Genomic DNA, 15872 nt, shown 5'->3' with positions numbered 1-15872 from the left:
CTAATTGGGGCCCTTCACCATCCCTCCCCACCCTCATCACCTGTACACCCTAAGGCTTAAGCCCTCATAAAAATATGAATACCTTAAAACTATATACACTTTCACATATGAAATAATGAAATATTCTCTATACCACATACACACGCAAATAAAACACAGTTGTTGGGTTGGTCTTAACTCTGTTGCTGACCAGAAACAGTGAATCTAAATGTGCTGCTTTAGCAACTTTTGGAGCAAAGGCTGCCATCAGCTGCCCCGGGGGGTTGGTGTACCAGTTGCCTGGTATGCCTGTCCGATCAGTGCGCCTCTGCCCTGTAGAACATGCAAAAGGAAAAGCCTTCGGTCAAACCTGGATCTGAACCAGAAAACTTGAATTGAATTGAATTGAATTGAATGACTTTATTCCTCCCCCAGGGGGGAAACACACATTTACAACAGCTCAGTTAAGAAAGGTGAGAATAGAATAAAAGTAAAAATAAGAATAAAAATATAGAATAAAAATAAAAATAAGATAAAATAAAAATACAATACAATACAATACAATAGTAAGACAATTACCAAAAGATAAAAAGTAAAAAAGATAAAATTACACTCTAATATAGAGTATTATCAGGGAAAGTGAGTGGACATTTACGAGGAGTTAAATATCCGAACGGCAGTGGGGATGAAGGACTTTCGGTAGCGCTCTGTCCTACAACTTCTTGCTATAAGGCAACCACACTAACCACTGCACCACCACAAGGTTTGACCTCTGGTTTCACTTTCTATTAAATTGATTAAATAACCCAGACTGAGTATGTCCTGTGAGTCAAATGAGCTTGTTGCTGTGAGTGGACCGTTTACCCATTTTGTCATAAATGTCCTTGTAAAAACATGGCTAACACTTGTTTATGGACATTTTATGGACTAAGACAGTTATTTTAAAAACATATTGCTGTCACTCTAGAAAAACAGAGCAGGTACATGACATGAAATTAATTTTAAAGCCGTTTTTCATCTTGTAGCAGATTCCCACGTTATATTGAGACATTTTAACAGTACACTTGTCAATATTGCTGTCATTTGTTAACACATGAGAATCCCATATGGGCACACACACATTTAACTTTTAACATGCGTCACTTGTATGTAACATTACATGTCATTTAGCAGACGCTTTTATCCAAAGCGACTTACAATGGCATTGAGTACAATCAGCCAGGGGTGGTGTTGAACTTGTGACCCTTGTGACCACGATGTCTTAACCACTGAGCCACTCCACCCCCAACATGTTTTAGTGTTTCTCAAGTTCATAAAACTTTTTAAACATTTTTTGACAGGTCACAGTAGGAAAATAACAAGTGTAAATAATCAAATGAAAAATGGCTGGGTTCCATTTAGCTTTGTCAGTTTTGGTGTACATGTTGGCTCACACTGTCCTGATTTACTGGAACTGAACAGAGCCATTGTTATTTTCATCTGTGCTCTCATTGCTAAAAGCTGTCGATATGCTTGCTGTGAAAAAGGTCCATTGTTTTGGTGAGTGACATAAAGAGAAGTTATGATTGAATATATTCTGCAATATTTTGTTCATCACTGAGCAGAGCAGCCATCTGCTGCAGGCAAGTTGACAGAAAGAAAACAATAAAAAGTGGTTAGTTAAACTAAGCAGAAGTGATTGACTTACTGACGCCTGGCAGCTCTGCCGTACACACTCACACTCCTACTGTGCCGTATTCACATATGAGGAACCCTAAATTCTATAAAATCACTTGGCCTAGCTGAGAGGAGAAATCCTATCATCCTTACAAGATTGTATGTTTTATCACTGGTACATAGCTACAGTAATTACCTCGTATAAAGGGCTAGAAAGAGATATGAAATGAGCTAGACAGTGTAAGAGGAAGTTTTGAAAGCAAATATTTATTTAGAGTTGTAAATCTGAGAAATGTCCTGTGGTCATACAGCTTTACTGTACTCCACACTTTATCTTTCTTAGTAAAAGGAGAAAGAGGAGTTGTATCCCGAGGGACTAGAAGCACATGTGGCCATAAATGGTCATAATTAATCAACAGCCCAACAGATACTTGGACAGATCAGATCATATGTAAAGGAATCTGTTTCTGTTCCCAGATGTGTCGCAACAAAAGATGGAAAGCTCTGAACACACAGTGACTGCAACATTAATGCTACTGACCTGAATGTAAACAGACCCTCCACACAGAAACCTGCAGTGACCTGACAGGAAATCACTTCTGGATGAACAGGTAGGAGGGAGGGTTTTACCTAATGACAATCAATACATCCAAAGATAATGCTTCATCCTCCTACCTAATAAAAAGAGAATTAAGTCAAACTAAGAACAGGTAATGTCTTCAGGCTCAGTCTCCAGACTGTTATTAAAATGTAATATGAAGAGGCTTTGTATCATTATATTAAATTCAAGAGGTACAGCATTTAAACTGTGGCTCATACTGACATCATAAAACACACAATATAGAGAGCTGCTTATGTTTACATAGATCTTTGATGATAAAGTTGATTTGGTTTACATATCCAGTTTGGCCATGTCATGTGGATTATACGCTGCTTTTTGTCTCTTATCTCATGTTTATTAGTCTGTATTTTCATTATTATTCCACAAAAGGGATTTTGGTTCATCATTGCAAGTCATCTCTGACCTTAGTTCATCTTGTTCATCACTTGCTGTTTTGAAGTGTCCTCCAGGCCAAACCATTGCTGCTGTTTTTGAGCCAGTGTCCACTCTGGCTGTTGTCTGTCTTATCTGTAATTGTTCACTCTAACATTTCCTGGTGACACCAGTGTTAACTGGAGCGAGCAGTGCTGCTGTCCGTAAGGCAAACAACACTCAATCTGTTGACCATATCCACGTTTTTGGAGCTAGGTCACTCAACCATTGGAGGGCAAATGCATTCAATTGGCTTCACACAATTAGTGCAGGTCAACAAAGAAATACGGTGAGCCGGTGATTCCTTTCCACCCTCACCATGGTTACAGTGACGACCTGAATGTGAAGACACTTAATGCCCATTCCGAAAGTAAGGATATAATGGTGTCATTGGAACAAAGTGAATGTTTTATGTTGTTCGTTTTGTCCAAATAGTGCAAATATGTGTGAAATATGCTCAACTATATTAGCTTCACAATTGGATTAACTGATTCACCATCACTGACCACTGACCAACTGTTTTTCCATCCACAATAGCTGCAACTGACCATAGGTGAGAGAGAATGGTTGTTCGTCTCTGTATGTTGTACCTGCGATAGACTGGTGACCTGTCCACGGTGTAACCCGCCTTTTGTCCGATGTCAGCTGGGATTGGTTCCAGTTCCCCGCAGCCCTCACGTGGAGGATAAAGCAGTAGATAATGAATGAATGTATGAATTCATTAATTTTTAGCATACTTAGGTATAGAAGCAAAATATGACTACACTTAAACCTCCAATGTGACATTTTAAACGTTTTCTGGCTTTCATGGTAGCCATATTCTCCTGTGTGTACAAACCCTTGGCTGTTTTAATACAATAAAGTACAGTAGAGTGTGTGTGTGTGTGTGTGTGTGTTTGTGTCTCCAGTCAGCCCACCATTAAAGAATGCATTTGCTTTCCCATCAGCATGCAGGTCAGATAATCAGCCCCTGCAGCCAAGCTTTGGTGGGCGATCGGCCATGATATTTGGCTGGCCGTCTGGATGGACAAACAGAGAGGACTGACTGTTGTCATGCTGTTACTTCTCTGGTCAGTGAGTTGGATGGTGTTTCTATGGCTCAGCTGCCACCTTCCCACTGAGGTCTGAAGCTGGTTTGAGCTGGTTTTGGCAGAAACACTGTCTGCTGCACACTCAGCCTCAGTTGTGACTTGCCTGAAAAATGTGACTCCAGGAGCTCAAACCTGGAACAGAGGTTGCTATAGAGAATGTGGGCTTTTGGTGTTCTACCACAGAAAGCTGGGGTATTGATTTTGTTATGTCCATGGCTCCAATAGTTCAGGGAAAATTGAGCAATATCTGTCTTCCATTAAGGGGACTTAACCCCCAGTACTGTAGCTTGTCCACCCTTCATTGACCAATCAGCACCCATGCTTTTAGCAGCACTCCTCGGCACTGCACTGGGTAAACACTGTTCTGCCTCAATGTTTGTCTACGCCAGTTGCCTAACCATTTATCAGTGTGCAGTAAGCATCTGGGCAGCTGGGATCTATTTGACCTGAGTGAACATTAGAAGTTCCAGTTTCTGCCTTTCCTCCTCTCTGTTCTGTTGTGTAATACCACAGCAAGAGCTCATGGTGCACTGTTGTCTCCACGGGGTAAAACTGCACCAAAGCCACAAGCATGGAGGTGAAATACTCCCTCATCACCCCACCACTACTACTACCACCACCACCACCCTATTGCCCCCTTGTGTCCCTCCCTGGGGCACGTCACTCCCCTGGCTGAGGCGGGACTGGAGCTCCTATGAAGGAACAGTGGGGACATAGAGGGGAGGAGTAAAAATACTGCTCTGCACACTGTGCTTGTGCATGCCAGCATAGTGAATTAGAGTTGACCGGACAAGTGGAGTTTTACTGCTGCAGTTCATGGGATCAGTGCATGTAATTTGACTTTTACCTGCGCTACATGTGCAGCTGATCTTCTGAAGGACTCCCTGCAGGAGAAAGCAGGAAGAGAAGCTCTTCTGACAGCTTTCTTGTTTCAGTGTCATATCCACACAGAGCCAGTCTAACAGGTAGGTGCATGTCTCCAATGAAACAGAAAATACCTTTGCTACAATTAATCTACATATACTTTCAGAATAATTAATTTAACAGTGAGGCATTTGCAGTAGATGCAGAGTGCTTTCTGTTGCTATGACTGTACAGTGTAGAATATTCAGGGTACTGTACATGACTGTCTGACATGATCATACCTGACAAACTGAATGACTTTAGCAATTTGTATAAATGTAGCTTTTTCCAAAACGTGATTTTCATTTGAATTTTATCCAGGTCTATGAGAGATCCAGTTTTTAATACGCTGTGTTGCTGTCAGATGCTGTAATTCAGTCCACATTGTCATGTTAATGAGCTGTCATTTCCCTTGGGTCGAAAAATTCACACTTAAATGGAGATCAGTGCAGATTTGGACGGTTGTCAGTGCAAATTTGGGATAAAGAAAATCAAAGTTTCAGTTCAAAGATGGAGCCTTGGCTTCAAAATCAAGCTAGAAACTATTACGACAGACACATTTTATCATATAATGACATTATAATCATGCAATTCATGCTGGCCCCTCAGTCTCCAGAAGAAGGAACATTTTATAATCAAGACAATCAAAACTGCATTTGTTTCCCTTTATGAATCCTTTTTTGAATATGTAATTAGGAGAGAAAGCTACTGGAATGTCTTTATTGTGCCGTGTCGGTGCATTCATGGTCCGCTTATGAATGCAGGCCTTTGATTACTTAGAATTGCACCGTAACACCAAACAATAGATTCAAATACAATTCTTACACTGTGAACTTCACCACGCTGCAGTGTGGCATTCCTAAATGTCATAATGTGTAGGTTTAACATGTCTGTCAACAGTTCTAACCCCACCTCTGTTTCATCTTAACACATTGTGCAACTGACTTTTCTGAACAATCTGCAAAAGCTGCTGAAATTATACATTGGGGCGAACACACGACACTCACACAGCTTTGATTTTTACTGACCTTGCACCTTCTAGTGAATGCTAGAAAACGTGCAAATATTGATGACAGTAAAGCAGTCTTTGCACCTACACAAACACACACACCAAGCCAAATTCACCACTTAATTGTGGAATGCAAGAAACAGCATGTGTGGGTAAACCAGTTTGTAGACTAAAATGAGCAGGTGAACTGCACCGCAAGTATTTTCAGTTCTTTGGGCTCTCCCTCTTCAGAGTCAACATGCTGGAGCAAGTTCTGTCATTTGGCCGCTCCCTGGTGCGCAGGAAAGTGGTCGACCTGAACAGCCTGGAGGACTCTAAGCTCTGCCGCTGCCTGGGAACCGTCGACCTCATCGCTCTGGGAGTGGGCAGCACCCTGGGCGCCGGCGTTTATGTGCTGGCCGGTGAGGTTGCAAAGGGAAATTCTGGCCCCAGCATTGTCATCTCTTTTCTAATTGCTGCCCTGGCCTCTGTCATGGCGGGTTTGTGTTACGCTGAGTTTGGGGCCCGTGTCCCCAAAACAGGCTCTGCTTACCTTTACAGTTATGTAACTGTGGGCGAGATCTGGGCCTTCATCACTGGGTGGAATCTGATTCTGTCCTATGTGATTGGTGAGTTTCTGAAAAGTGGCCGATTCACACCTTATTTTCCAGATGATGGAAATGTGTCTTCATGGAGACTGTTGTTCATTTTCCTCACAGGCACCTCCTCAGTTGCCAGAGCCTGGAGTGGCACATTTGATGAAATGATAGGAGGACACATAGAGACCTTCTGTAAAACCTACTTCAGCATGAACTCCCCTGGTCTGGCTCAGTACCCTGACTTCTTTGCCGTCTGTCTGATTCTGCTTCTCTCTGGTAAGGCAGCAAATAATGAATAATACAACTTAGCCTGACATGAGAAAAAAAACCTTAAGGGAAAGAATGGGAATTAGAGTGAGTGCATTTTATTTTTAAAAAGCCGACTTTGATAAGCTCAAAGCAAAAAAAGATGGTTGAGTATGAGGTTTATGGAGCGGGGCACATGCTCCCTGGAGGCTACAGATTTGTCAGTCCACTGGGAGAACACATTCACCCCCATCCTTTAATAAAAATAAAAATCCCTTAATCATTTTTATGGTCATAGCAGCACCCTCTTTCCCACAGTCACAAGTGGGAATGGCAAGTTCATGTCATTTAGGGTTAGCTGTTAATGACCCAGAGTGCATCATTTTCATTACTCATGGTCAGATTTGTGACCACACACATTATCTAACTAGATAATTGTGACCCAAGAAGACAAGGATTTATGGAAGACCTTAAATTCACTTCCACAAAGCATATTTTCTAATGATTTACATCAAATGACTCATAATAACCGTAACATTGCATTGATAGTTATTTTATTACAATGATTTTTAATAGACTTTTTCATCTAATGGTCAGAATGTTATGATGAAACCCTCTCTTGTTTCCATGAACCTAATGTTCCTCCATTTAATGTTTGCACTGAAAACTAATAATGTTGTTGGTTTCATTTAAACATGGATGTTTCCCATCCAGTTATAAATAAATCAGTCTAAGAGTAAAGACGGGTCAGTGGTCTTGAGTCCAGTCTTGAGACCAGTCTCGTGTACAGCACTACTGCTCATCCTCAGCATGACCGTTGTCTTTGTGCTTGTCCAGGGCTCCTGTCGTTTGGGGTGAAGGAATCAGCCTGGGTCAATAAAGTCTTCACCTCAGTCAATGTGCTCGTGCTCTTGTTTGTCATCATCTCTGGCTTTGTCAAAGGAGACACGTACAACTGGAAGATAACTGAAGAATCTCTCATAAATGTCACCATCGTTACAAGGTAATTCATTTCATCTACTTATAACAACACACTCAGGTATATAGATATATAATATATGTGTGTAACTGATAAGAAGCAGGTATATTAATGCAATTCTGAATTGATTTAAATCCACCATGTTCTACAGTGACGTGGTAGTGGAAGTGGAAGCTTAGCTGAGCTTAGCATTGTTTTAATCATCCACATTCTTCATCCCCGTGTTGTTTTTAAATACCAGTGCACATGTTTCAGGAACTTGTCAGTCACAGCAAACGTGAGCAGCGATTATGGCGTCGGTGGATTCATGCCCTATGGCTTCAGTGGCACTTTAGCTGGAGCCGCCACCTGCTTCTATGCTTTTGTTGGTTTTGACTGCATTGCGACAACAGGTGAGTCTTAGAGTGAGGGTGGTTTTATTTATCCCTCATGAGCTTAATGTAAATGTTTCTGCGTGTCCGTGTGACAGGTGAGGAGGTTAAAAACCCGCAGAGGGCCATTCCCATTGGCATCGTCGTGTCACTGACCGTGTGTTTCCTGGCGTACTTTGGTGTGTCTGCCGCACTCACCCTCATGATGCCCTATTACCTGCTGGATGAGAAGAGCCCTCTGCCCATGGCCTTTGAATATGTGGGATGGTCCCCCGCCAAATACGTAGTGGCTGTGGGTTCACTCTGTGCCCTTTCTACCAGGTAAGTGTTCTAACAAGATATGTTTACGTTGAGACAGCACATCAGTATTCACGACAGATTAACTCATATTCATGTTAGATTTACCGTATTACAGTCAGCAGATTGTTACTTTAATTCATACAAGCGATGTGTGAAAATGGCAATGAGATCTGGTCAAAAATGTGACCATATTTCTGTCATTGTCTTGTAACTGGATTGATTCCTGTTGCTTAATGAGGTGTAGCGTGTGCAGTGCTTCGTTCGCTCTCTTTGGACATACCGGCATGTCTTTTTAATGCATTATTTATAATTCAAATATCATAAACACAGTGGGTAAGTTTGTGTCTGGTGTATCTTAATCTTAGTCTTTCTTTCCTGAGGGTTTCAGCGCGGGCTCAGATTTCAGTCAACAAATTCTGCTGGATGTCGTTGACTAACTCATCCCATGATCTTCCCTCATGCGTATTATCAAATTTCACAACACATCAAATCAGTTCGATTTCAGATAATCCATTTCTGCAGTTGATGTTGCTGCAAAGTGTTGTGCAAAAACATCGTCTTTTGTCAGAATCCTGAGAAAAACGTCCTGGAAACCTACTTTTAGACATAAACACTAGATTAAGTGGCACATATACAGTTTTGAATGGATGTAAGGGAATGATGATACCACAGGAAAGAAAGACACTGTGATTGAATGAATGTAATCATGCTCTGAAGCTTTAAAGATATGTGACTCTCTCTCTCTGTGACTCTGGACTAATGTGTTGGCCTTGCATGTCTCTGCTGTTTCACGCAGCCTGCTGGGCTCCATTTTCCCTATGCCTCGTGTAATCTATGCTATGGCAGAGGATGGGGTGCTTTTCAAAGCCTTAGCCCGAATCAATCCTAAGACGAAGACCCCACTTATTGCCACTATGAGCTCCGGTGTAGTAGCAGGTGAGAGCCAGGGGAGCGTCCAAGTGAGATCACTAATGCTTATTTTTTTTCCCCACCGATAAACTGTGAAAGACGCAGTCAAGTTTGCACATAAATCATTTGCTTTTTTCTCTGCCTGTTAAATATTTTCTGGAAAAAACCAACAAACAAAATCATTATCAAATGTTCTGCCTTAATTGAACCACTTTGTTGGAGTTTTTCCAGTCACTGACGCGTTGGTCTTTCACAGTCATACAGGTCATGTTTTATATCCCAGAATGCTCTCAACTTAACCATGAACCCTCTTCTCCCTGTAGCCTGTTGGGCTCCATGTTCCCTCTGCCACGCATTCTCTTTGCCATGGCACGAGATGGTATTCTGTTCAAATTTATGTCCCAAGTGAGTAAGCGCCAGTCGCCTGTGGCTGCCACCATGGCAGCAGGTACCACTGCGGGTAAGCTGCCGTGACAAGGTCCCGTCTGTCGTTGGGGTTGTGGTGCGTGGCCTTGCTCTGGGTTTTTAATTTGTATCTTTGCACATGTCGTCAGGTGGTGATGGCTGCATGTAAATCTCAGTGATGGTGTTTCTCAAAGCATGCCGCAAAACATTACACTCATTATTCATTTTAAATCAAATAAATCAACATTTCAAATAAACCTCATTGAGCTCATCGTGGTGCGACAACCTCCAAGAAACGTCCAAGAATGTTATTTTAGTTCAAGAAAAAGTTAACAACTGGAAAGTACATCACCATATGCACTGTGTGGTTGGTGAGCTATACTCGCCTCAGTAAACAACCAGGAGCTAATGGTAGCATAATAGATTTGAGTTGCTGACAGTTGTGCTTGTGATTGACTTGATTACTGTCAAACCTTCACTTTGTATCTCGGAGCACAAGAGCCTTCACCGTGTACCTAGTATATAAATCTATGGATTAGAACAGCGTGGTTGTGTGATGTTAGCGACTGGAGTTCTATTACATTCATTTTGATTGCAAGGTATTTTGAAGTTGATACTTTAAAGGTGTTAAAGAATTAGTGACATCAAATGCAGGAAAGCATGCCAGGCAACTACAGTGGCCCTCACATACCAGAAGGGACTTATTTCCCTTTGAATTCTTTGAATTCTCCCAACTCTTCAACTTTCCCTCTGGCATCTGGTTTAGAGGGTGGAGCTGTTTTCTCTCATTTGTGTAGTAGAGTTGCTTCACAGCAGGAAAAGCAACATGCAGCTGGTTTGCCCATTTGAGCTGTTGTGGGAACTTGTTGGCACAAGATGGCGGCCTCTGTGAAGCAAGGCCCAGGCCCAAAGCTTATCTCAAAAGCAATCATACACTTGTACAAACATACGTGCCCATAAAGCTTACCTGCTCAGTAGGACCCAGGTGCGCAGTACTCACTGTACTCAGCGGGGGGTTCATGACCTGCTGTAGTGGCTGTATCACATGTGCTGAACACCTGGCATTACTGTCCAGGCAATCTTTCTCTGTTATTGTTGTTGTTAATTCATGTTATTGTGAGGAGCAGCGGACATACCACTGCTCTTAGTCTGAGCTGCACCGCTGAGATCAGCTCCACACTGGAGTCAGGTGCTGAGATACAAGAGCGTCAGCACCACAGTGTATCTCACATCAAACGACACATGCTATGGAGATGATCACAGCTGTCGGCTCTTGCCTGTCCTTCCTTGTGAGAACATTACTGCATGACGTTTAATCTGCTCCTGATCGTGTTAATGTCTCCATTTGTAATTGTAAGAATATTATTGTTGCACTTATGGATGTGTGTGTAATTGTTTTGGAATGTAATATGATTGCTCTTGTAATCGTCAATGCTGATATTTTACCAGTTTCCTTATTTTTTTTGCTTGCTGTAGCCATCATGGCTTTCCTGTTTGACCTCAAAGCCCTTGTTGACATGATGTCCATTGGAACTCTGCTGGCCTACTCGCTGGTTGCTGCGTGTGTTCTCATTCTCAGGTGGGTACATTTATTAAAAGTCACTATGTAAAGACATAAATCTGTGCAGTATTTGGAAACAGCTTTCCTGGCTGCCTCTCTATGAGCCCACAGGTATGATTCTCGGTTTATGAAATGTACACATCAGGTCGTGGCATCATACTGGTGATGTAAGAGCTCTGAATGCTCACATTGTATGAACATGTTTACTAAGGTGCGTGTACTTGCTTAACTCATCACCACAGCCAAGGCAGACACTGGCACAGTGTTCATTTTCTGGTTTGAACTAGATTTTCAGGCCTCACTTGTTTTGAAAAGTTTAAAATCTGCCCAAAACTATTTATGGCAAACACAACAAACACAACAACAAAAACAACAACTAAACCCTGGAAGCAGAGCAGTGATTAGACAACAGTTAGAAAACAGCCTCTTTTCTCACAGAAATGTGTGTAAAAGTGTTAACTCTAACAAGTAATGGAATGCAGTTGTGTAACATTTCAGTTGTACATCTCATAATCTTATAGATATGTAGGAAATCTTGACTTGTGGGATGTTTGGGATGCAGCATTTAAAGAAACAGCAGCTACTTACCCACCTTTAACCTTCGCTGCGTCTCTCCTGCAGGTATCAGCCAGACGCTCTGGTGCCGCGTGCAGGTACCGGAGAGAGGGATTACCTGTCCTCTGAAGAGGGCGAGTCAGAGCTGACAGAGTCAGAGTCCCACCTCCACATGCTGAAGAGCGGCAGCTCCACCCTGCAGACTGTCCTTCACCCTCCTGTCTCACCTTCAGAGCATTCCTCCAGTGTGGTCAACATGTCCATCAGTGTCCTTGGTAGACAAGCTTATTGGCTTATTTCATGCATTTATGTTAATAACGTATTGAAAGAGTGCAGCCTGCTAAATATTTGATAACCTGTCGCAGTGCTGGTCGTGTGCGTGATCAGCTACCTCACCACATACCACATCAGCTCCATCCTTGGTATGGAAGTGTGGATCCTGGCGTTGTTGTGCGTGTGTCTCCTCATCTTCAGCGGCTGCACCTTCATGGTGTGCAGGCAGCCTCAGACTAACAAGAAGGTCTCCTTCATGGTGTGTACACACTCAATATGTCTTCTCCTGTTTACACCCAATCCTGCAGCAAGGAATGGCGTTGATTCAGCTTCTCAACAAGTACTCTTGTTTACTTGTTGTCATCACAGGTGCCTCTTCTGCCATTTCTGCCCATTCTGAGTATATTTGTGAATATTTACCTCATGGTTCAGCTGAGTGGAGATACCTGGATACGTTTCTCTGTGTGGATGGCTGTGGGTGAGTGTCTTTTCATTACAGGTCCAAACAATTATGATTCCTGTCATGTTTATATTTCAAACATACAAAGCTTTTCCGCTGCAACATATTAGGGAATTAAACCACCAGGGACCAGAAACCACCAGGGACCTGAAGACCACTGTTGTCTGTATGTCCACCATGGTGAAAGACCAGGTTACAATAGGAACATTAACATCATGACGTGAAAATGAAACCACAATCGTGACAAGCTGTTCCACTCCAGTCCACATTGTAGAACCACATTCACAAACCTTTTATTAACAATAACACAAATATGTTTAACATCATAATGATGTCAAACAAATACAACTGCAGAACTGCAGAACTGGTTCTCCTAGACAAATCAAGGGCTCATAGAGAAGATATAAGGAACGTTTAAAAATGTTAAGAAAAATGAAAACATAAACAATATGAGCAAGTAATAAATGAGGAGATACTGGTATGGTTGGTGAATCCAAACATTTGAGACTGATATTTATTTTCTAATCACACCAACTAAATTAAAAAGCAAATCCCCAGGAGTGTAGATACTGTATTGCAGAGGTGTTAAACTCAGTTACAGAGGGGGACAACATTAAAAACTGTCTCCAGGTCGAGAGCCAGACCAGGTCAGATAATGTAAAAGTCAGTGATCCCATTAATGGACGCATTGGATACTTATTTTTTTACCCATGATCACCCACACAAGAGCTAAATATCAACATTGGATGATTGGAAACTGGAGAAACTGGAGAAAACCCACACACACGGGGAGAACATGCATAGTCCATGCAGACAGGCCCTTGTTCTGAGAATCACATGACCTGGATAAATGAGAATCTTCACAGACTAGAAGGTTAACATTTCCCTGAATGTGCAGCCTGTGTGTTTGTCAGCATCTTTCCCATCACTTCCCCTTCTCAGGCTTCCTGATCTACTTTGGCTATGGCATATGGCACAGTGTTGAGCGCCAGCGCCTACTCCAGAATCCCCAAAACACCAGCAGCAGCAGCAACACCACCCAGGAAAAGAGCAACAGCAGCAAGGAGAAGCAGGTCGGTGTGGGCACAGAAGGAAAAGACCAGGAGCAATTCATCATCCCAGAGAAGACGAGCCGGTGTTAGAGTTTACCGGCTCAGCTACAGACTCTGTGAGGCAACAGACTCTGCATTTAAAAGCACACTGCAGCTCTGCCTCCATGCACTTCAATCCACTGTTTCACCGCATGTGCTTCAGTCACAAGCACATTCAGCCAGCAAGAGGCAAAGTCAGTATTCTGTATGATGGAGAGATGCTCCGTCACCGTGATTGGTCCTGTTACGTCTCATTGTACTTCATGGACAGCATTGAGGCAGAAGTGAACAGAACGGTAACACTGGAGAGTGAGGCTCACTTCCTCGAACACTGAAGCAAGGAATTCCTGTTTCAGTATGAACTCCAGTTTTGTTTTGTTTTGTTTTTTTGAATCATATGTTTTTATGTCTTTCTCTGTGTGTCCAGAACATCATTAGACTTTGATACATCAGTTAATGTGTTTGTATTATTAGTAATGTTGGTTTGTGGCATATAAAAAAAAAAAAAAGCACTTGTTCTCTTACATGAGTGTAAGAGGTGGAATTATTATAGACATAAATACGTCAGCGTTTCTGCCATCTTGGTTTGGGCAGGTCCACCGTGTAAACCAATACACGCAGACATGGAAACTTCCGAATAAAACACACTAACGTTGACATTTAACTCGTTCTGATTAATTGTTTTTATATTGTATACGAGCAGTAGGCTACTAATTCCATAAGATTGTGTTTGAAATAAGTGATGTTCCTAAGATGGCAGCGATGTTCACACATTCAGAGTCGGTCTATGATACATGCATTAATGTGAAATTGAGATATATAATATAACATGATTCTAAAAACACTGACATATTTAGACCAGTGTACAATATGTCAAATATTCTTGTAGGCATTCGACTGTCAGTGACCTGAAAGTGTAGCGATATTCAGGCTTCAGTAGATACTGTATAATCTAACAAATCACAACAATATTTACTGTAGTTATTAAGTATTAAGTGCTGGTTTTATTCAGCTTGGCTGTTTGTTTTTTTACACGTGTTACATCTATGAACTGGTAGCATCTGTTACAGAGTCAGAACTCTGCTCAGACAGTATTTGTAGTTTCTTTCTATATCACGCTGTATTTTCATGTGTGTCATACGTTCAGGCTGTTTGGAAACAGTGACAGACTGGCTGTTGATATCATTATGAGAGCTGTTATTATATCTGTTTGTTTACCACCTAACACGATGCAAAACAACCTGTTTCAAATTGAAGTATTAATGGAGAAAAGAAAAATGCTTGTTTTTTTCTCTTTCTCCTCTATGACCACCGTCTGCGTTGCCTCTTAACCAGTTTGAAAAAATCCATCCATGTTTTTCTGGTACTATGAAGAGAAAGACTCAGCTCTGGTTTACAGAAGAACCTGACTGATAAGGTTTTACTCCATTTGAAGTGGAGACACATTTTTGGAGAGATCAGACACTGCAGCTGATATGACGCGCTGATTGGTGTGTATGTGTGTGTGTGTGTGTGTATCTTTTTATGACCTTTTCTGGCATAAACTCTGACCTTGTCAGGACCGCTAGTCCTCATGGAGACCAAAACCTCCTCCTAATGAGGCAGAACCTCATTTCTGGTGACGGTTATGATTAAAATTATAAGGATACATAAATGTGTGTGTGTGTGTGTGTGCAGTGCAGGAGTCTAAATGATGAAGTCAGCAGTGAGGAGTGAGGTGGGTGCTCTACATGTACCAGACTAAAGGTTCAACTTCCCGTGAAGTTGCAGAATTAAACTCATAAAAGTGTCACTTGTTTCCAACTGCAATAAAAAGACAAATACAATACATTTATTTTCAAAGAGAGACTGACATGTTTCCTTTTTTATCATACACATGTTTTGTTTATGCTAGACTGAACGTTAGTAGAAAAACTGTCGATGAAGAGCTGATGATTATTTTTCAAGACAGTGCTGCCACCATGTGGCCAATTATTAGACTAGATTTAACTTGGTTGAGCCCACGCTAGGGGAGTTTACTGTATCAAAAGGGTCAGAGGTACACTATGGGAACAAAATAGAATAAAATAATATATATCAAAATATGAATAGAATTAGCACTGCAGTAAAACAAAAGAAGAATATTCTTAATTGAGATACAATGCTATGTTTTATAACCACAAGACTCTTAATTCCCTATACTGTATAAAGAAAAAATAAAGAAAATTGACCATCTTGCAATCATTTTACATGATGTCATGTGCTTTCAAGGAGTATTTGGATGCAAACACCTGCTGTTACATCACAAACCAGGATGCCAGATGTGCAGCACATGTGAAACCCCCACAGTTCAGCTGTGGGCTTAGTGGAATGGCCCTTTAAAGCACAGTATGCTTCACATTTATTCCAGCAGAGGGCTCTAGATTATGCATCTCCTCTCTTGGTATCTGAGGACAGAGAGAGAGAGAGAAAGAGAGAGAGAGAGAGAGAGAGA

General features: G+C 41.7%; 1 protein-coding gene across 2 annotated transcripts; it reads left to right on the top strand.

The window, feature by feature from the left end:
• The first annotated feature begins 4347 nt into the window (after positions 1-4347).
• Positions 4348-15227, top strand: slc7a2 (solute carrier family 7 member 2). Of its 2 annotated transcripts, none has more exons than XM_058650315.1 (12): positions 4348-4724; positions 5903-6279; positions 6370-6525; positions 7333-7498; positions 7730-7866; positions 7944-8166; positions 9378-9514; positions 10936-11038; positions 11642-11850; positions 11941-12107; positions 12218-12326; positions 13251-15227. In XM_058650315.1, the coding sequence occupies exons 2-12, from the start codon at positions 5910-5912 to the stop codon at positions 13448-13450; spliced, it is 1977 nt and encodes a 658-aa protein (XP_058506298.1). In that variant the 5' UTR covers positions 4348-4724; positions 5903-5909; the 3' UTR covers positions 13451-15227. The 2 variants fall into 2 exon arrangements, with proteins under 2 accessions (XP_058506298.1, XP_058506297.1); XM_058650314.1 differs by lacking the exon at positions 9378-9514 and adding an exon at positions 8942-9081 and having other exon boundaries at positions 4355-4724.
• The last annotated feature ends 645 nt before the right edge of the window (positions 15228-15872 follow it).

This window comes from Solea solea, chromosome 14 (assembly GCF_958295425.1).
Source record: "Solea solea chromosome 14, fSolSol10.1, whole genome shotgun sequence".
Classification (NCBI taxonomy): Eukaryota; Metazoa; Chordata; class Actinopteri; order Pleuronectiformes; family Soleidae; genus Solea; species Solea solea.
Note: the sequence above shows the minus strand (reverse complement) of the source record. Positions and strands in the feature narration are given on the sequence as shown.

What these genes read in the sequence shown, in the direction of transcription:
- slc7a2 (XM_058650314.1), top strand. Translation starts at nt 5,910, where the DNA reads ATGCTGGAGCAAGTTCTGTCATTTGGCCGCTCCCTGGTGCGCAGGAAA. An exon ending in AATGTCACCATCGTTACAAG is followed by an intron (nt 7,499 to 7,729) that starts GTAATTCATTTC and finishes CACATGTTTCAG; the next exon opens with GAACTTGTCAGTCACAGCAA. An exon ending in TGACTGCATTGCGACAACAG is followed by an intron (nt 7,867 to 7,943) that starts GTGAGTCTTAGA and finishes TCCGTGTGACAG; the next exon opens with GTGAGGAGGTTAAAAACCCG.